Source organism: Thalassophryne amazonica, chromosome 15 (assembly GCF_902500255.1).
Source record: "Thalassophryne amazonica chromosome 15, fThaAma1.1, whole genome shotgun sequence".
Lineage (NCBI taxonomy): Eukaryota > Metazoa > Chordata > Actinopteri > Batrachoidiformes > Batrachoididae > Thalassophryne > Thalassophryne amazonica.
In genome coordinates, this window is record NC_047117.1 from 5,817,742 (window position 1) to 5,841,089 (window position 23,348).

General features: G+C 40.6%; 1 protein-coding gene across 1 annotated transcript in view; it reads right to left on the bottom strand.

Annotated features, from left to right (window-relative positions):
- Positions 1-23,348, bottom strand: part of lcor (ligand dependent nuclear receptor corepressor) — a 141,336-nt gene that overhangs the window by 53,857 nt on the left and 64,131 nt on the right. Inside the window, exon 2 of the mRNA XM_034187638.1 lies at positions 6,268-6,333. Within this exon, the coding sequence (XP_034043529.1) occupies positions 6,268-6,333 (66 nt within the window). The remainder of the gene's footprint in view (positions 1-6,267; positions 6,334-23,348) is intronic.

A 23,348-nucleotide genomic window follows, 5' to 3' on the forward strand; every position in this document is an offset into this window, starting at 1 on the left:
GAAAATCCCATTTTCATTTTTGTTACTGAAGATAAAATGTAATTTCAGTTGCATGTTTAAGAAGAGGGCACGTTGTTGCACAGTTTAGGGAATATTTTTCAGTCATAAATTGTCTGCACCTCATTCTCCTAAAAAAACAAACAAAACCAGTGATAAAATTGCATCGTGACCTCTGACTCGTGAATGGTATTGAATCATCGTTCCGTCCTGAACTGCGTCGGACTGCACGCAGACGATGACCGGAGCCAAAACACAGACAAGCTGTGGTTTGTATTTTCACAAAAGATGACATCAGTGATTCCGGCCTCCTTTAAGAATCCCGCGAGGCGTACGGCAAATAAGTGAAGAGCCCATTACAGGCTCTGTCTGTAATGTAAAGGTCAAAGGTGAGCGGTGCTTGAACCCTGCAGTTGTGCCGCTTACAGTATTCTTCAGAAGATGCCAATTAGCTCCGATCCCACTGCTACCCCCCCCCCCCCACCTTCCTGTGTGTGCGCGGTGTGAAGATGCTGTTGCCGTTTACAGAAGTCATCTACACGTGTCTTCCTGTTCAATAACGAGCACCTCACATCCTCTTCAATAGTATATTTTATAATAAATTATTTCATATTGAGTCAAATCAGATTTGATGTATTAGAATTAATTATGTTCATTTTTGTGACGGGCAAAAACTCAATTTAAATATAATATAAATCACACATGAGAATTTTCAGGATTTTTCCTGAATTTTGGATTTTTTTTAGGAAGATCTAGACAAAGTATTCCTTACTAGAATCTGCTTGGCTGCCAAAATTAGGCTTAAAATAGGTCTAATTTTGCCTAAAACCCAGGAGCTCCTACAGCAGGCCTCGAACCCCCGATTGACTTTCAAGAATGTTCAGGATGCCTCATTCTCATCCCTGTATAAATAAATATTACCACCATCATGAGAAGACTAGTTTTAATCTTGGTTCTGCGTGTCTCTGTGACATCATAAGGCAGGATGTCATAATTTTGTACATGCAAAGTTTTGTGATGTCATAAGTTTTGTTCTTGAGACTGAAGAAAAAGACATAAGACATTTGTTCTATATTTTTGAATCCTGTTCTTGAACAAATATTTTGATTCTGATTTGGGAGAGGAATGCTTTTTTAAATTTATTTAAGAGAAGTTCAATTTTTAGAAAGATGTAAAAAACAAACAACAAAAATGTTCTTTTTTGCATGTCTGACTTAAAACAGGGTTCACTGTGTGCAGCTGTGCTCGTGTGTGTCCACCAGCTAGAAATATTCTAAAAATGCCTTAAGTTGGTGGGGGAGGGGTCACATGATTCAAGGACGCCATGTTGACCTTATTTCTGTGTAACAGGAGGAGAGATGGAGACGGATCTGAGTGTTTAGGAAGGACTCAGCTCCATTAGCTTCACAGTGTCCGTACGTTTGAACGAGTCTGAGCAGAAAAACGACTTTGTCACTGACTGATGTACACGTGTGTTTTATGAACAGCCACCATTCTACACCTGTTCCGCTTCCATCAGGTTAGACAAAGACCATCTTTATGGCTAAAACAACCAAGGTCGCGTGTTGGCGGGACACGGCACGTGAACAGTCGTGTTCAGCGAGAGCGCGGCACGCTTTCTGCACCCAACCATCTGTCTCAGCCTCTTTAATGTGTGACAGTCAAACGACCTGCTATCTGCTTTTTCAAAGCATTTATGCTAGCATTTATAGCTGTGAAAATCCAGAATGAATCTGAATTTTCATGGGATATCTCCAGTACTTCAATCCAGTATTTCATATTAATTTCAGCTTTGATAAACTACATGAGAATTCACATTTATGCACAATCACACCCCGTTTTTATGCTGCTGGCTTTTAGGACAATGGATACAAGCATTAGCTGTAGCTAACATTAGCTGATTGTGTTATGAAGCACAATTCTGTCAATACAAACTCATCAAATAAATAAATAAATAACATTAAATTAAAATATAACGCAATGCTAAAATACCCTCGGCCATATGAGCATTATGTTCTTTATGATTTGCAGTTTTTAAATTAATTATTAAGATCCTATTGTCTTACGTACAATTTGTACATGTTCAATAAAGCCCCATCTATCAGTCAATCAAAAACAATATTTATATTTTAACAGCATCTGCAGGAGGCTTTGCGGGTGTGTTTACATGAGCTTTTGACAAGAGTAGAAGTTGTGCAAATCAAGGAATATTTGTAGATCACCCTCTGTGCATTTGCAAGTATTAATGAGACAAATTTAACTCCATAGGAAGTTAGCTTTGAGTTAGTGGACGTTAGCTAACGTCCACTCTTAAGCCTCGGCCTCACTGAATAATAAGCCATGAATAATGAGCCACGCATGGGTGTGTTAGCGATTATTGGAAGAATGATCCATGTTTTAAGGTATCATGTATCCGCTACTAAGTCGCCTCTATGTATGTGCCTCTCTGTACCTCACATGTGCCAGGTATCAGCCTCTAATGAGCCACGACTGACCTATCATTTGAGCCCCATCCAGTCTCGAGTGGCTCGTGTTGGCACATATGATCCACGTCAAGCCACATATGATCCATGTAGCGCCATGTAACACAACGTTGGTGCACGTTTAGGCATGGGTTTGGTCCAAACCTCCAGCCCTCCCTCCCTTGGTCCTTTTAAAGTGTGAGTTTTCAATTCACAGCATCCATTCAAGAGGTTGTCACACAGTCCGGCCGGTGTGCGCCAGGCTGCTGTTCACCTGTGCTCCAGAGCCATTAAATGCACCAGAACAGCTAGAACCGAACCACGGGTTCCTGGACAGTCGTCCCTGCGCTTCTTCTCGCTGACTTTATTTCTTCCGTGGCTTTACAGTCATTTTGACACCTTGATCCAACTTTTAACTTTGTGTTTGTCTGTTATTGTCTGCAAAATCGCTCTTTTGCGAGCTCGCATTCTGCGTTAATGCTCAACTTAAGCATGAGTCATTGTGTCAGTGTGCTCAAAGATCCATTATATCCGTTATTATCCATCTGATCCATTATAACAAGATGTTAAATCTATCATAAACATACTTTTACAGCTGCTTATAAAGAAGGAATGAACATGCAACTGTTTTACCAAGCTATTACAACATAAACATTACATATTTGGAATAGCCTTTAGGCTGTTCAAAATATGTTCTCCACCTCAGCGCACGAGACAGAGAGAGGAAAAAAAACCTCCAAATGAAACGTCCTCTCTGATTCCAGAAGCAATCAGAGGTGTTTTCAACATCCAAGCTCTGAGAGAAAATGATTAATCCACTACAAAATAATAATTTTATTTACAGCATCTGGTGCACAAATAAGGTGGGATTGTAGTGTGCAAGAGGACTGAGCCAAAATAGCCTGTCCTCTCCCTGTACCCACCAGGTGCTCAGATAATGAGCTTTTTGCTGGGTACGGTTGGCTCATTCACAGCTAATTTAGCGCTTCTACCATAACTATCTTATTTTTACCATTTACAATTCTATTTTACGCCTATTTTTTCACGCCTGTCGGTTGCGTCATTCGCCTGTGAGCAGGCTTTGAGTGAGCACTGGTCCTCCCCCCTTGTCGGATTTTCATTGTGAGGGAAATGTCTGAGCGGCTGGAGCAGCGGTGCATCAAATGTTTCCAGAAACTGTGAGAGACAGCCAGGTGGACACCATTCAGAAAATTCAGATGGCTTTCGGTGAAGATCTTATGGGGATCACACAGATTAAGGAGCATTACAACCGGATTAAAGACAGCGCACAATGGCGGATGACGCGCCGCGCTCCAAGCGGCGATCGACAGGCTGAAACGACCAGATAATTTCCATACTGAATGCTGTGTTGATCCGGGACGTCGTCTGACTAGCAGAGAAATGGCAAGAGAGGTGCGCATAGCACTTTTCCTGCACATTCCACTGTTAAAGGAGATTTTGTCATGAAAACAGGAGCGGAGGAATTTGCCACGGAGCCGCTAATGGCGTGGAACGAAAGCACCTCCGTGTTGGTCTCACAGGACATGTTGTGACACGCTCAGCTCTTCGACAATTTCTCGGATACTCACTCAACTGAAAAGCCACCCAAAGCCGTCTGAATCTTCCGAATGGTGGAAGAGCTGGGCATGTCCCGTGAGACTTCCAACATGGAGGTGTTTTTTGTTCCGCGCCATGAGCGGCTCCGTCCTGACGCACAAATTCCGCCGCACGTCTTTCATTACAAAATCTCCTTTAACAGTGGAATGTGCAGGAAAAGTGCTATGTCCACCTCTCTTGCCATTTCTCTGCTAGTCAGACGACGTCCTGGATCAGCACAGCCTTCACTTTGGAAATGTTCTGGTTGTTTCAGCCTGTCGATCGCCGCTCGAAGCGCAGCGCGCCATCCGCCATTGTGCGCTGTCTTTAATCCAGTTGTAATGCTCCTTAATCTGTGTGATCCCCATAAGATCTTAACCGAAAGCCATCTGAATTTTCCGAATGGTTTCCACCTGCCTGGATGTCTCTCACACTTTCTGAAAAAATTTTGATTTAGCAAAGCGGCAGTCGCTCCGCCATTTTCCTGACAATGAAAATCCGCCGAGGGGCCTGGACCACTCCTCCCACAAGGCGTGCTCACAGGCGAATGACGCTATCGACAGGCGTGAAAAAACTCACACATGCGCACGAAGGTTCAAGCTTGGCTGATGCAAGCGCACGTGATTCAAATCCATAAGGTTATTGCAAAAAATAAAAAGGTCTGTTACTTTTCTAACAGACCTCGTAGATAGATACCAGTACATTCACACACTCACAGCTTCTGCTTCTACAGCTTAGCCTACTAACTATATTTGATTTTACTACTAGTCTACATGCTAATTACCTATACTACAATCTTCTCCTGTGATGTCTTATCCTTCTTATGTCTTATTATTTATTATATTATATATACCTTTTTCTTGAGCTGCTTGGGTGGGTAGGGAGAGTTCCCATGGGATAAAAAAGCTTTTTAACCAACCATCCCTGGTTCTCAAGACCAGGCACCTAAGTGGCTCAACTCTACTCTTTTCTACTCTCCTATTTTACTCTTCCTTTTTAGATATTTACATATACCTTTGTATACTGGCATAGGTCCACCTTAGAACTGGAATATAATATATAAGATATACCTTACTGAATTTTCATGCTATGTGGCTCATTATTCATCCTTCATTATTTGGCGTGCCCTCCACCGTTGTGCGGACGTCTTTAAACCGGCTGTACCGCTCCTTAATCTGTGTGATGCCCATAGGATCTTCAATTGTTTCCACCTGGCTGTCGCTGTGGCAAAATTTGATGCAGTCGCGCTGCTCCAGTCGTTCCGCCATTTCCTTGCAAAGAAAAAATGACGAGAGACTCCACCCATCCTCACACAAAGGCTGCTTACAAGCAAATGACGCAATCGACAGGCGTGAAAGAAATCACGCATGCGCACGAAGGTTCAAGGTTTGCTCATGCAAGCACACGTGATTCAAATCCATCAGGTTTTTGACAAAAATAAAAAGGTCGGATACTTTTCTAACAGACCTCGTATATATATAAAACAAAAAATATACAACAAAATATTTTTTTAAAAATGTAGTCGCTGCTGTATTAATTTGTTAAATTAAACTGCCCTGTCTTGTAATGTTAAGACAATTTCATAACTGACCAAAAAATTTAACAATCTACCATCAGTCCAACATTTTTGTCAAGTTTCACAAAAAAACAAAACAAAAAAAAAAAACAGATTTCTCAGTTTTATCATCTGTTATTGATTTGGTCAAAAATTTGAACTTTTCTCTCCCGTGTTAAAGTCAACCTTCTCACAAACAGGAAACAAGTCAATAATGTAATATATGTTGTCATTCCGCACCAAAGACCTTAAACTGGACTCTCCACCTGCGAGAAGCTGTGTGACCCGTTACCACGGAGTCTGAAAGACCTGCATCATAAATACTGTATTTAACCGTATTATGAGTCGAGTGTATGGTACAAAGGGAAATGGCCAAAGAAGGTCTGAATCCTTGTAAAAGAAACATGACTGAAGATAGATATTTGCTTTTTTTCTGGGTTGTTTGTTTATGTATCTAATTTATTACTGTCATTTTTTTCTAATTAATCCTCACAGCTTTTACTTAACACTATTTAATTCCCAGTAGGTCACTTTATAATTTTGCTTTCAAATGAACAGAAAAGCAAACAGAGGAAAAAAAGAAGCTCTTTGTGCTCGTATTTGGACTGAAGTCGTGTATGTTTGTTATTTTAAATGTAAGGTTCGTATTTATTTTACCTTGGAAAAGAGTAATATCCTTGATTACACCCGGCCCAAACAAGCCTTCCAAGATGCTTTCAAAGCCTGTTGAGGAGGAAAAAAGGACATTAATGGCCTGTTAATCATCATAACAACAAATAAACATGGCAAAACCACAGCAGCACCCATTAAAGTTCATTATTGCTGGTCATCAAAAGCCGTTTCCACCTAAGTACATCTCAGATACACATATTTGATACTAAACCATCTGATCTGCAAACCAAATTCAGGAGCAAGTTACATTTATCAACAGTTTGTAAGACACCAAAAGGTTTTATAATTTTACAAAAATGTTCTCAGTCGTCATTAACTGTTGGAAAAACCATCATTCGGCATGAATCATAAAAACTTAGCAGGTTACTCCTTTGATGTTACAACCAAATTAATGAATTATTTTTGAGTAATTCTACAAACAAACTAACAGGCAAAAGTACAATTTCATTATCGGCACTGACATAAATACTGTAACATACAGCTGCAAGGTGCATCATGAATTTTATGGTTAGTCACAGTGGGAACGATGCTAATGGAAACCCGTTCACATAGATATTATTAACTATGTCAAAACTAAGTGGCAGAAGGAAGCTGGTGTTTTGGTTTTGAATGTCGTGTTCTTGCAACATCTGATAGCACTAAATCGGTTATAGGACATTTACAACAGGAAGCAGCAGGACCCTAAAGACCTGAACGTTGGTTTTCCTGCAAAGATAACGGAATCCCCAAACACCTTTGATCAGTGACCTCGTGACACCATAAACTCTTCCCAGGTATCTCTCAATCTTAGTTTTCATCGTCTCTTCTGTGTTAAGTGAAACTGTCAACAAGTTTGACACTTTCCTTGCAAACAGATACTCTTCTGATGGCTGAGTCCAGGAAGTCACTGAAAGTCTGGATGCTAGTCCTGATCCAGGACCACAGCAAACCCAGACATACACTCACTCAAGTTCCGTGACGATATCCACTGATTCCACAAAGAGCACTGCGTTATCTGCCAAGTCAAGGTCAGTGACCCTTTCCTTACTGACCAAGGAACCCAAATTGCTGGACTCCATGATCTTACCCAAATCCTAGGGCCATGCAGACTTCAACCAAGTAAGTAAGTCCCTTCGGCTGCTCCCTTGTTTGCACTCGGGGTTGCCACAGCAAATCCAAGGTGGATCTGCATGTTGATTTGGCACAGGTTTTACGCCGGATGCCCTTCCTGACGCAACTCCACATTACATGGAGAAATGTGGCAGGGGTGGGATTTGAACCCAGAACCTTCCGAACTGAAACCAAGCGCATTAACCACTTGGCCACCACCCCTGCTTGCAGACTTCAACCAAGTAAGAGCCAGAAAACATCCATGTACCTGACCAGCACTCAACTCAGCACCTACACAGCAGAGCGCTCATGGCACCTGTGTATAGGCTGGCTGTGATGTCCACCAAATCATCAGCACGTCCCAGAAAGTAGCCCAATCAACCAAATCACAGAGCTAGGATGCAGCTGAGGGTTGAATTCTTGGGCATGAACCCAGACTGCTCTGGTCACTCAGTGGCAAGTAGGTGGAACTGACTCATGTTAAGCATGATCCCTGAAAGTTCACTGTCTAGCAGAGAGAGCAGTGTAATTCCCCATTAGCTGTTACAATCCAGGCGACCACCACTGACTACAAATCCTTTCTTTCAGTCAGTTAAGATGATACAAGGGGTGATTGCGAGGTTTTGAGCCTGACCCAGATAAGGTAGGGTGTGGTTCTCTATCTTTTGCATTCTGAGAAACCAACATTTCTGGAAAATGTGTGAAGTTTTGACTCATTGGATGAAATGTTGAGAAATGTTGGTTTCTCAGAATGCATAAGATGGAAAACCACACCCTACCTTATCTGAGTCAGGCTCAAAACCTCTCAGTCACCCCTTGTACTTGTGTCCCAGATGGAAGCAAAGAGTGTTTGCTCCACCTGGATAAGAGTTTATCCACAATACAAACAGACCCCTGCAGCTTTGTGCACCCTCAGCTGTTTCACCACCTTTTGCAATCTCAGTGAGATTTGGTGACTACAGGACCAGCCACCAGAGAACCCTGTAGCTGCCGGTGTGTAGTGGGCACCTTGCATGGCAGCAGCCTGACATCAGGGTGAATGTGAGGCATTGATGTGTAAAGCGCTTTGAGCGTCTGATGCAGATGGAAAAGCGCGATATAAATGCAGTTCATTTACTATTTACAGTCTGGTAGGAAGGTCAGACTTAGACAAGTACTGAAAGCAGCCAGCCCGGTGTGATCAGTGCAACAGAGTCATATGTCAGGACGACTCAAACTGTCATATTGTTACTCTTTTATAATGTTTACACAGTTTTATTTTCTCTGCACAATATACGGTAAGATGCAAATATAACTTTAAAATATGCATTTAATAACCAGAAGCATGTACAGTGACCAGGATGTGAGCACACCATCATGCAAGCATACAAACACATACATGTTCTTCTTCATTTGTCCTTGTGAGGACTCCAAACCCCAAACCACCATCAAACGACCGCTGAAGGACTAACACAAGATCAAAATGTCTTCACTTGAGCAGCATAAAACCTAAACTGTCCCCACAAAGACATAAAGTACTGTATACGTACAGACATATACTTCATGTCTTTCTTCTGAGCTCTTAGAGCAAATTAGCACTTTATCTCCAATACACCAAGCTAATGTCAGTCACTTTTTATTAACAGTATATACCCTCGTTCTTCTGTTGCCTGGCAACCGCATCCAGAGAAACATAAATACATATTGCATTTCCCCCCCCAACACCCCCCCCCCCGAATCGCCCACCCCACCCCCCAACATCCTCCACTAAATGTAAATGCAAGAAGGCAAAGACAAAGAGCAGACCACATACAATTAATCGACTAATTGGTTGCCTGAAAATCAAGTGTTTCAGTCATTTATAAAGAAAAAAGCCACAAATGTCACCTGGTTCCACCGTTTCAAATTAAAAATGTATATATAGAAAATTTCTGCCAAACTGAACATCTTTACGGTTTTTCACTGTGGGAAAGAAAAAAAAAATCAAGCAAATTATGTTTGTCTTTGCTTTAAAAATATACTAAGACACATTTAAACAATCTTCTTTGTATATGTTTTAATCATTTTCAAAGTCAATTATACACCAGTTAAGCATAAAAACAAACAAAATACAGATAATTTTCAGCTGTAACATTTATAATGTGGCTTTATGTGTATTTGAATTTTTGTCTGTTAGCGAACTGAAACATCAGCGACACACACATAAGCAACTCAAACTTAAACTCCAATTTGACAGTTTATTTTTTCAACATGACACATTTTATCAGTCCAAACATAAGAAGGAGTTTGGAAAATGGTTGGAGTTTTATGTAATATATTACTAAATGTTAATGTCTCATGTAAAATTACATGAAAATGTGCTTTATGTCCATGGAGAAAAGTACATATTTTAATTGTCAAAATTTCACAAATATTTCAGCATAAACTAATTGAAAACTCATAAATTTTGGATAAATTATAACAACAGAAGCAGATGTGGTATTAATGTGCACATTTTTATTTATTTATAATTGGCATAATTACAGGTATTACCACTGGGGAGATATTTAGAATATTTAGAATGAAAGTCTACTTTCAAAATACAGTATCTATTTTTACCCAGAAAAACACCATAATTAGTGCCAATTCACAGACATTTATAATATTATAAATACTACAATCTGTAATACACATACCAGTGCTTTAAATGTTGTAAAAGTCTGGAAAAGTAATACATTATTTATTTATTTATTTATTATTATTTATTTATTTATTTGAAGGGCTATTTTGATTACCAATTAGTAACGACTGACTAAAAGGTTTAATTAATAAGTTGCTGTAAAATTATCAGGAAAAAAACCAACTGCTTATTGCTATTGTTGTAACTGCTAAATTATATGTTACTCATTATGTACAAATGACAGTTATCAGCTAAGATGTACTGATACAGTGAAAACTTGGGTCACATTACACTGAAAAAAGAACCAACTTAAAAAGCTTTACAATTGGTAAAACCTGAAAGAATTAAGTGGTTTGAATCAAACTTACAAACTTAAGCTCAAACAACTTCGGTTTTACGAATTGTAATGTTTTTAATTTGGTTCAACTATTCTCTTTTTTCAGTGTATTGCATCAAGTATTGTAGGGGGTCTGCCATCCTGAGTACTTGCTGGGTGGACTGGTAACAGATCTGCTCATCCAGCCACCATAAAACAAATCAGCATTCCACCATCCCCATCATGAAGCGTGCTGATACCTGGTGGAAGGTCATGGCAGAGTGAAACCCAGGGGTGGAAACCGTAGATTTTCACCTTAATATATAAAGTCTTTGTCAAGATATCACGCACCACAGATTTTTGAGACCCCTGGTGGCCATAATTAGAATTAAAACATGTCCAGCATCAAACTTGATGGTCTTAGAGAGGTGACCTTGTGTACCAACATTCACCTAAATGCAATAAGTCTTTGTCAAGATATCATGTACAAAAGGGTTGTCGGACTCGGCCCCCTGGTGGCCACAGTTAGAATCAAAACCTGTCCAATGAGAAAACTGTCTGAGGTCTCACTGAGGTGACCTTGCGTATGAAAGTTCACCTTAATACACAAGGTCTTTGTCAAGATATTGTTTACAAATTGTCGCACAATCGACGCACACATGGAGTCAAGTAGTTTCAAGACCTGCTCATCCATCAGTGATGCAGGTAAAACGAAATACAGGAAGAAATTAAATTGTCCTCGAACCCTGCACACTCGCACTCGACTTCTGATGTATCAAATCAGGCTCATCCGTCCTACAAGTCAAAGAAACCTGCAGAGGAACGTTAAAAACAAAAAGGTAAAACAGCGACAGATTGTGGGGAGATATCTTACTGCGAGTGTCAAATTTTACAAAAAGAAATTAAAAGAAACCAAAAAAAAACAGGTTTTTGAGAAGATTAGACCTTTAAGTTAAAAAAACGTCACCTTGCAGTTTGTCCACAATAAGCTTCAACTGATTTTATGTCCTTCATTTCTTTAATCACTGCACCAGAATGTAGAAAACCCACATGCAAAATCCATATGGCCTATAAAAGCAGCTTTGATAACACACACACACATACACGGAGTCTTCAGTAGTCGGTCCTCTGCAGCAGCCGATTTCACAGACACACACTGAGGAGAAAATAATGATGGACACGCCTCTGCAGCGTCTACGGGCCCTTTGCTATTTGGGCCACAGGACGGACGGCATTTTCTTTTCTTAAAGGGGACACAAGGCAGTAAAAGCAGAGGGCACGCTGCCATTGGTGGGGAGGCTCTTTGGTTAACGAGATTAGGGATTTGATTGGCTGGATGAGGTAAAGGCAGCAAAGTCCCCAGAGCTGCAGGCAAAAGTGAATATAGGTCAGTTAAAAAACGCAAGAGTTCCCAAAAGTGATCACGTGACACAGTGCAGAGAAACCGCAGACACACAGCAGAGTGTCTGCCCACACCAGTGAACAGCCACCCGGTCACACTGACACGGTTCAACACAACAATCAATCAATGAATTCTAGCAATAATTTGCATCTTTTGTTTTCCAAAACTGGAGCGTTTTAATCCATGAGACCTGCACAAATGCACGTCAGGCTTGGTCTCTATTTCTTAGCAGTTTTTGCCCCATAACTCCATAACCGTTGGTCATAGATAGTCCAAAATATAACTTTTCATAAACCCTGTGATCAGACAAATAATGTGCTTTATAACACATTTTTAAACTTTGTCCTCTGTGTCCTCATTAAAGTGGACACTCTACATTACGTTGAGTGGACAGTAAGTGTTATGGCATCAAAAACCTGCTGGGCCCGTGGACTAATGCTGGAGGTGACGGGGTTAACACGCCGAGACCCGGCAGAGGAAGTGTGTGAAGAAACACGTCATACATGGAAACCGAACACGGAAGGAAGACATCCGATTGATGTGAGGATGAAAAAAGAAGGAAAAGAGTGATGCAAAAGGAATAAATGTTTAGCTTTCCTCTGACTGCCGGTCCTGAGCTATATATAGTGCTGTGTGAGCATTAATAATTTAGCACAACCAGAACCCTTAGATCAGGACCTCTCACGTGGCCCTGATCCAATCAATAGCTAATTACCACAAACAGGTCTCAGCTTTAGAGAAGACAAAGTGAGACATCATGGAGGACAGACAGAAAGGCTCAACAAAAGAATTAAACTCAACACCTGAGACCTGGAACTGTTCCTGAAAAGCAGAGCTACAGTTAGCGCTGATCGTCACCTTCAAGTGATCTAATGGAGAATTAAACACGACAAAGTGGAAGAAAGGACAGTTAGTCTGGTAGCTCTTTATTCACCTGGGCAGTGCCATCAGACACAGACAAAACCGACTCTGCACGCCACTGGATAAACGCACAACCAGTCAGAGCAATGAAGCGTGTGACAGGCAGAGCGACAACCACGCTACTATCAACAAACATGCACAGATGGCGTGCAGTGGAGTCGGTACGTTGCTGAAGGACTGTTGTCTGTCCATAGTGTCTTTAATCATCAAAACAAAATATGACTGAACAAAGCAAAATTCAGTTACAGTACGGTGGCTTTCCGCCGCTCCACATAACGCCCACCGTATACTGTGTGAGATAAACGGTTGCGATTCACTTGGCCTGTTTTCAGCCGAGAGGAAACAGCCGTAAACTGGAGGTGGACCAGACTCTTGTACTGTGGAAATTTATTTGCAAAGTAAGTTAAGGGTCTGGTTTACTTTCTCTTTTTGTATTTCTCATTTTTTAAAATCACAATAAACTGACCCGTATATGACTTCTTTTCTGAGATTAAATGACTTGTCGTTTAATTAATTGGCCGAAAACCCTAATTTGTTGATCACTATTGTGTCGATTCAAAGCAAAAATGCCTAGATTTAAGTGGATACTGATTCTCACATATGACAATTTGTGACTTTTTAAATCAATACTGGCTTAATATTGGATAACTTTACACCAGAATTCAGATTAAGCTGTGCAGGTTTGACAACAACAATAAATGACAGACACCATTAAGTCTCCAAAACCAGCCGATTCCAAATTTCAACAAAATCGACCATCACGAGAAAAAAGGCTACACCCCCTCCGTCATCTGCTTGAGGGAGCTACAGTTAAGCCACTCCCACTGTTTCACAACCTAACAGGCCAATGTATATCCCAGCACACCTCGGCTGATTTCCGCTAACAGCTCTCAATGGGCGGAGTTTGGAAGAGACTTCTCGAGATCAGGCACACCACTTAGAAAAAGTCGAGAAGTTGGTTTTTTTTTTGTGGAACTTTGACAGTCTCCCCAAATCCTCATTGCAACCCAACACTCAACTCGAGACACAATTAGATGCAACTCCGGGTCAACTCCAATGTAAACTAGGCACTCAACTCGTGGTAGCTTGGACTAACATTTCCCATGCTGACCTGTGCCTAGACTACACTGAGACACCCAACCAGGGCTCAGGCCAACCCAAGGCAGCCGGGCTGAGCTCCAGAAGATTTTGAACACTCTAAAAACAGGGACAAGTTGAACCAACCTTTTTGCAACAGGTCCTGAGGCACACAGAGCCCCTCTGAGCAGATTCACCACTCAGGAAAACTCAGGGCCAAAGTGAACCAGGTGTCATCTCAGCGCTACCACCTCTACACCTTAATCCTAGAAACATGGATTTATCCTGATCTTTTAAGTCATAAGTAGCATCCTTAGATACATTAGAAACAACAGTATGTATAAATTGTTATTGGCATCCAGTAGAAAAACATCAGCTGCAATTGGGAGCTTTCAAAGACTCCAAGTGGAAACAAACTAAATTCTGGGGATGACAAATGTACACAGTCAGTATCAGCCAAAGCTTTATCAACTAAACACATCTGACACTGTGGCACTTATTTTCCAAACATATACTGTCAGAACTGTTTCTGGAAGATTTTTCTTCGATTTCTGACCACGTTCTCACAAGTTGCCCCAAGCACCATCTGTCCAGTCAGACTTGATCATGTCTGACTGCTGCAGGCGGAAAAACAAGAAACTGTTTGACCTGGTTACCACCGCCGAGATGAGAGTTCTGATTTCAAGGTTACATAAGAGGCACGACCAGTGATCCAGATTTAATGACACACTGCAGGGTGCAAACATTGTCTTTGTAAAAACAGAAGTGTTCAGTATCATTACGCCAAACTCTGAACAGTCAGTAAAAATAAACTTTGTCTGCAGCAGAAATAACACAGAACAAAAGTACAACAGGAGTTAATCTTAGTTGTCTTGTTTATTCCACTTTTGTTTGAGGCCAAAAACAGCAATGCCCTGCATGGGTGAAAAGCTCAAAGACACTTTGACACTCAGCCTCTCAAACTAAGTATTTAATGACATAAGTACAGTGGATCCTTCTGTCTGGTCACTCTACCACACGCGCCTGATTGGTGGATTGCTGCAGAGATTGTTGTCCTGCAGCAGTGCTGGAGCTCTGACAGAGTGACCCTCAGGTTCTTGGTCACCTCCCTGACTAAGGTCCTTCTCCCCCGATCACTCAGTTTAGACGGGTGGTCAGCACTAGGAAGAGTCCTGGTGGATCTGAATATCTTCCATTTCTGGATGATGGAGGCCACTGTGCTCACTGGGACCTTCAAAGCAGCAGAAATGTTTTTGTCCCCTTCCCCAGATTTGTGCCTGGCCACAATCCTGTCTCTAAGGTCTACAGACAATTCCTTTGACTTCATGTTTGGTTTGTGCTCTGACTGTCAACTGTGCGACCTTATATGTAGACAGGTGTGTGTCTTTCCAAATCAAGTCCAATCAACTGAATTTGTCCCAGGTGGACTCTAATTAAGCTGTGGAAACTAGGGATGCACCGATACCACTTTTTTCCAGACTGAGTACAAGCACAAGTACTTACATTCATAAGTATCGTATCAATACTGAGTACCGATACGAATACTTAATGATATTTTATGACTTTGAAAAGGTGTTTTATTCATCATTTGTTCCTTACTTTTTGACTGTAATTGCTACCAATATCATTAGCTTTGTTTTTATTTACAAACATTTCACTTAAATCATGTAACTTCACTTTTTGACTACAACAAATTGTCCTTTTACATTAATTGTGTGTTTCTTAACAAACACGACACTGACAGACATCTCACTGAACTGTAACCTGGACTTCAGCACTACAAAATATACAACACCAATAACTTTATGTCTGTCAGCACGAAAAGCCTTTTTTGAAAATGTGAGGGCAGATTTGTTTTGATGAAAAGCAGCGTCTCTGCTTTATCAGCTGTGAGCCTGATTCTGTTTTCATCTACAACACTAAGCTTAACAGTTTTTCACTCTCCACACTATTTTTAACTTTTAATTAAATACGTACCGCGAACATACACAAATACAAACCGTAATATTTTTCCCCCCCAAAGGTGGAACATGTAATATTGGAGGAGCACAGCATGCGCACACACTGCATCATGCACACACACACACGCGCGTGCGGTGTCGCGACACAAGGAAGCAAAACGGAATTTTAACATTATTTTATTTTTCCTTTGTCGATGACATGATAATTTCCTCAGGTTCAGACAGAAAAGACAGTTGTGGTAAATGAGCCATTTAATGAATGAGACGCGCAGTGAGCCAACGTCTGGCACAAAGTGCAGCTCATGGAAGCGAGTGGATGGTCCAAACGCAGCGCCACAGAGATTCCACAAAATGATTACCCCTGTAGCGGACCGAGACGCCTGAAAACCTACACCAAGGGCTGAACCTGATGGACAGCCTCCGATGCTGAAGCCCTGATCTGAGTTCAGAAGGAGGAACTGTGGTGCAAAGTGCCAAAGTCACAGAGGAATTTTTTTTTTCCAGCTACATGAGGAATGAAAGTATTTTCAGATGTTCTTTTCCAAACTCAGGAGGGTTTATGTGGCTTTTTCTTCAGGCTCGTATGATGATCAATTCCAGAAACAGGTACGACTTTTTATTTACTGTGTGTGTGAATTTTCTCCACATGATGGGCCGGGGCTCTCAGCCAAATAATGGCCAGCACTGACGGACATATTTCAACTTAGTCCGGAAATTTCGGAGTGTGTGAGTGAAAACCCCACATTGAGAGGTTGACATCACGCTGCTGTAAAGCGGTATCGGGTCATGGAGTATCAGACATGTTTTATGATTACAAGTATGAGTAAATGAATACGGGATCGGGCCGAAACTCGATACCCGATACTGGTATCGGTGCATCCCTAGTCGAAACATCTCAAGGATGATCAGTGGAAACAGGAGGCACCTGAGCTCAATTTTGAGCTTCATGGCAAAGACTGTGAATACTTATGTACATGTGATACCTTAGTTTTTTGTTTGTTTGTCTTTTTTATTAAAAATTTGTACATATATGTATGTTTCACATTGTCATTATGGAGTATTGTGTCCATCCATTTTGGAATAAGGCTGTAACACAGTGTACATACATTAACGATGAAATTAAACAGCCTAAATACTGCATTTCAATTTCAATCTTATGGCTTCTCAGTGAGCCAAATCCCTCATCTCATCTCATCACTCTCTCTGAAGTATCCGGTGATAAGCTCAAAGGAGGCTGATGAGCGCTGGCAGCTATTTCTGTGACCATCACGCCACACCCACACACACAGATTAACACCGCGCACCAGCAATCAAAAGGGGGCGGAGTCTCTAAAGAAAGCTAATCAGCCCAGAGAAGCGTGGCTCACATCAAACCACGGGATCATCTCCCGTTTCCTGCAGCGCCGAACCAGTCACACTTTTACCGCCGTCATCACTTAGGGAGGGGAGGGAGGAAAAGGAGGCTGAGCTTTATGATTGGTTAATGAGCCAGTCAGTGGCACAAAGGATGAGTGCATGTGTGCAATTAGTCAATGTTTCTTCTTTTGTCTATTCGTTTGGATGAAGTAGCTCTAGTACTTGAAAATACTTCATATATTATTAGTTGTTCAAAAAAGTATTTAAAAAAAGACGTCACATGACAAAACACTTCATTTGCAAATGCAAATTTTAACTCAGAGGTCTGTTACTGCAGTGTACGCAGTGTGAAACCCAAGATTATTAAAAGTAACAACAAAAAATAGAAAAAGCAAACATTTTTCAGATTTTATGATTTGTAGCTAAAGATTATATTTCAAGTTGAAATTTTATTGTATAATACAGACATCCACATCTTTATCGATATTCTCCTTCATATGCAATGGCATTTATTCCTGCCTAGGCTGAAACCTTCCACGAATACAATCAAATGTTTGTAGGTTCAGTTCCCAAATCAGCAGAAAATTAATAAAGCACCCTTGAGCAAAGTCTTTAATCTCCATATTGCTCTCAATCAGGGTTCTAGCCAGGACTGTTTTAGTGCTGCGTAATTTATGAGATCACAGGTCACGGCTGGGGTGGAGAGGGCGCAGCCCCCTGAAGGTATAGGGTTTTATACCCCTAAAACGTTATTGGCAAGCCCTATTTTAACTCATTTTGAGTGGTTTTAGATGCATTGAAAGCAAGAATAATAGACAAAATAAATGTTTCTGTCAAAATAAAATAAATAATGTTGAAAAGGTCATAAATAATATTAAAAGGCTAAAACACATTAATATTTGATGGGCATAGCATTTGCTCTCTTCTTCAAAACTGACACCTTCTCGTGAAGCAGGCAATTTTTCTGTCATGACAGTTATGTTTTTTGTTTTGTTTTTGGGTTTTTTCTCAACATTTTTAAGTGAGATTGCATTACTTAAAATATATATATATATATATATATATATAAACATGTCTGCTGTGAGCTGCCTTCAGCGCTGTGGCATCACAGAACGCTGAACCCAGCTGGCTGTTGATCTCTGCTGTTGATTTGATAAGAAGAAAATGAGATATATATTTCTTATTTCTGTAATTATTTGGTTGAAATTGCAAAATAAAGCAAACTACGAAATCGAATTGGTATGTTTTCAGCAACATTTCAGTTCATTTTTTTGGAAAATCCATGTTAGATGCTACAGCCAATTTGAACCCGAGAGCTGGGTGGAATAGTACCATTGTCGCTGACCGAACAGTCCCCCTAAAATCGGTCCCCCCCCCCCCCCGATGACACGGTTCACAGATTAACACCTCGTTTCTGCTTCAAACTGCCTCCAGTCATCATCTGTCTCAGCGACAGATATCTGACGCTTTTGTACAACAATCATTTTCACAGAAATTCAGCATTATTTCAACATAAAAGGCGATGGAAGTGATCAGAGCACCACGGCTAAACAAGCTGTTCACTGTGCGTTGGTCATTTCAAAGCATCACGGAATTTCGTTGAGTTTCTGCTTAAAACTGACTTTAGAATGACTTAAAAAGTTTCACCTTTATCATCTGATGGTTAATAATCCCATTAATCCATTTGATTTCTTTGGGTGAAGAGACTGTCTCAGATGTGCTGCTGTGGTCCGAAATAACCAGTGATGCCGGTAACACGTTACTTAGTAACGCGTTACTCTAATCTGACCACTTTTTTTAGTAACGAGTAATCTAACGTGTTAATCTTTCCAAATGAGTAATCAGATTAAAGTTACTTCTCCAAGTCACTGTGCGTTACTATTATTTTTGCATTGTGGGTCGATAGCAGCATTAAACTTGGTCCGTGGGCAGGAGGTCGGGGTTCGACTGAACTGCTCACTTTAAATGAGCTGTGAGCTTTTCATCCGCGGTTTTCTACAGCAGCTATGACTCGTCCTCACCTCTTAAAGCGCAGTGATAACAGCACACCTGCACTGAGATTTACAAAGACATTTTTATGCTTTTTTTTCTCCTTTATTTAGAATTCTAAGCGGAGCTGCTCCGTATCTGCTGCTAAAAACAGCTGATCCTCCGCGATGCGTCAACAACTAACACTATTTTCCACTCAAATGCACCTAAACTCTCTTTCTGAGGACCACATGATGTGAAAACACAATAAATCTTTCTTACCTGTAAATCTGGTCACGTTTTCTGCATAAATAAATGTTATCCATTCTTTGTGCTCAGACGCCAAAGCAGGGGCGAATCCAGATAGAATGGGGGCGTGGGGCAGGGATGTGCCCCCCCACAACACCCCTAGATTAAATGTCCAGTTTTGAAGCCTTTTTTGTTTACTACAACTACTAATACTACTTATAATAATAATTTGGACAAGTAAAATGTTTAGAGAGAATTTAAATGTTAGAAAGAATTCAATAGTTACATTTATAAACAATGTAGGTTAGAAATGGCAAGTTTTACTGTTACAGTGCTGTCAACAGTTAAATATGAGGTCAAGAAAGACATCTTTATTTTACTTTTATAAAACAAGTATTTATTTTTCATTGAAGTCAAGAAAGGGTGACTATAAAGTGAGTTTTGGCAAAACAGGTATCATTGTCATGTTGAGGTGGCAGAGGGTTGTTGTCGGCAGCTGGGAAAAGTAACTAAAAAAGTAACTAGTAATCTAACTTAGTTACTTTTCCAAATGAGTAATCAGTAAAGTAACTAAGTTACTTTTTCAAGGAGTAATCAGTAATCAGTAATTGGATTACTTTTTCAAAGTAACTGTGGCAACACTGGAAATAACGCATGCACAGATACAAAAGGCGGACCAATTTTTACAGCCGGACCGTTTGGTTTGCGACACAGAGTAGCTAGAACCCAGCTTCGAATGTGCACCTCACATGGCAGCACGCTGACACTGGAGTGTAAAGTGTTTAATGTGAGGCTTCACTGTAAAGTCCCATGAGGGTCTGCATCAGATGGAAAAGTGCGACAGAAATACTATAAACCAGAGGTGGGACAAAGTCACCTTCAAGTCACTCTCTAGTCATGAATCAGCAAGTCCCAAGTCAAGTCTCAAGTCATAATGACCACCAAATTGTTTGCAAGCTGACTTGAGACTTGACTTGCGACTTGCAGATTGATGACTTGAGAATGACTTGACATATAAACAGTCGTGCATGAAAACATGAACTCCTTTATCAGGTTAACTGACATTAAAACATTAGCTTTAAAATGCATGATGGTGAGAATCAGTCATTAAATTTCCACCTGCTCAGGAAAAAAGTTTGGTTTCTGTTCCCCCATAATGCACTGGGGCAGTACCGTGTTAGTCGCTGGGTGTAGTTAGGCACGTTTACGCCTCCTTCTGCTGTGCACTTTACTCACTTCTGCAGCCGAGCACATGTCAGAGACAAATAAAGAATCAGTCCAATTACTCGTCTAATCATCTAATTATTCCATTATGTGGTGGAGAGCAGGAAGGAGGATGAAGATGGTCTCTGTGTTTCCTGGTGACGGCACCTGACCTCGCTGCAAATATCACAGATTCCATTTGTGTTTTTGTTTTTTTGTGACTCACTTTGTATTGCTCAGTCTGACTTTAAACATGCACGTGACCGTGCACGAGGAAACAAGAAGGGAAGGAGATGTGAGTCTATTAAACGCTAACGAGCAAAAGACTGATAACAGTTAAAGGGAAGATGGGGGAGTTTGTGCTTTAAATGAATGTGAATGTCTGCGGCCGGGTGGGTGGAGGAGAGCTGATTAGTAAGGTATTACAGAACTGTGGCGGTAAGTGGCGCATTCTTTTATTTACTGCCAATTAATTTGCCTGCTGAGTTGGAAATCGACAGGGGGCTGAGAGACGAAAAACCACAGCTGGATTCCAACTGAACAAAGTCCACAACAAAACCCCTGAGGCCCCAAAAGACAAAATAACTGCATGCTGAGTTTGATAAATACAGATTTGGGGGGGGTGAACATTGAACATTTGGCTAAGCTAACATTTAAAAAAGTATTACGTGCCTGATTACTTGCGTGGCCTCAAGCATAAGGCCAGAGGTCTAGAACGAAAATGGTGTAGTTCAAAATTAGAAGTATTCCAAGTTGCATGGCGTGATGCTATCTTAGACTATAAGCATGCACTACTGGCTACAAAGTGGACCTATTACTCTGATTTGATCAACAAAAACAAGCATAACTCAAAGTACCTGTTCGACACAGCGGCAACACTTATTCATGGACAACCACCTGTAGTTCGCTCTCCTTTTACAGCACAAGATTTCTTGGATTATTTCAAGAAGAAAATAGAAGACATTAGGTTAAACATATCCCAGCATGCCTTAACCCAGCCACTACACCCTACTATTGAGGTGGGCGCCATTACTGAGGTACTAACTAGATTTAAAGAATTTGATAGTATCTCACTAGACGTGCTGACGAAACTTGTAAGCACAACCTGTTTATTTGATCCTATACCAACAAAACTAAGGACCTGTGGCCCACTCTTGGGCCGACTGTGCTGGAAATTATTAATCTTTCTTTAACTTCTGGATCTGTTCCTAAATGTTTCAAATCTGCAGTGATTAAACCATTACTTAAGAAATCTAATTTTGAACCTAGTGTATTGAAAAACTATCGGCCGATATCAAATCTATCATTTTGCTCTAAAATTCTAGAAAAAGTGGTTTTACAACAGCCCGTGGAATATCTTACTGAGAATAATCTTTGCCACTGCAGTCTGTTTTAAGAAAATATCATTTCACAGAGAATGATATTCACTAAAGTGGTGAATGATCTTCTGCTTACAATGGATTCGGTCACCACTGCGCTTCTGGTGCTGTTAGATCTCAGTGCTGCATTTGATACCATGGATCATCATATTCTATTTGATAGGCTGGAGAATCACTTTGGGATTACTGGGAGCTCCCTTGCACTGTGTTTTGTACAATAATACTACCTCTAACCTTAGTGATATGAAATGTGGGGTTCCACAGGGGTCTGTGTTAGGCCCCTTGCTTTTCTCCCTTTATACAGCACCCCTTGGGCACATATTGTGGCATTTTGGGATTACCTTTCACTGCTATGCTGATGATACTCAATTATACATGCCAATAACTGCTGGTAATCTCATCCACATAAAATCCTTAGAGGATTGAATTGCATCAGTGAATAGCTGGATGTCTAGTAACTTCCTACTTTTAAACCCTGACAAGACTGGAATGATGGTTCTTGGTCCAGTGAGACACTGGCATCAAATTGACCAGCTAACACTTAGCCAAGGATTGTATGTCATACATCACACTGACAAAGTGAGGAACCTTGGGGTAATTTTTGATCCTACATTGTCTTTTGACCTTCACATTAGAAATATTATGAGGACTGCTTTCTTCCACCTGCGAAATATAGCAAAGATTTGTCCCATCCTGTCTATGGCTGATGCTGAGACCCTGATCCATGCATTTATCTCTTCTAGATTGGACTATTGCAATGTTCTATTTTCTGGTTTACCGCAGTCCAGCATTAGGGGTCTCCAATTGGTTCAAAATGCTGCTGCCAGACTTTGGACACGAGGCAGAAAGTTTGACCACATTACACCCATTTTGGCATCTCTGCATTGGCTTCCTGTCCCAGTGAGATCAGATTTTAAGGTTCTGTTACTGACCTATAAAATTATTCGGCCTGGGCTTTGCGTTCTTAGGATGCAGCATTACTTTGTGTCCCTAGGTTGAATAAGAAGTCTGTGGGTCACAGAGCTTTCTCTTATTGTGCTCCTGTTCTGTGGAATGATCTCCCTCCATCAATAAAACAGTCAGATTTTGTACAGATTTTTAAGTCCAGACTTAAGATGCAGTTATTTTTCGTATGGTTAGCATACTGACATAGTATGTTACTGTGCTTTTCAGTGGAAACAGGATGCACCTGAGCTCAATTTTGAGCTTCATGGCAAAACTGTAAATACTTGTGTACGTGATTTCTTGTTTGTTTGTTTTATAAATTTGCAAAAAAAAAAACAACCTTTTTTCACATTGTCATTATGGAGTATTGTATGTAGAATTTTGAGGAACAAAAAATAATTTCATCCATTTTGGAATAAAGCTGTAACATAAAATGTAGAAAAAGTGAAGCGCTATGAATACTTTCCAGATCCATTATACTCACTCTGAGTGCTGAACTTTCCATTTCAGTTTTACTTTCTTATTGATGTCTTTAATCACAGTGAGACACAAACTTACACAA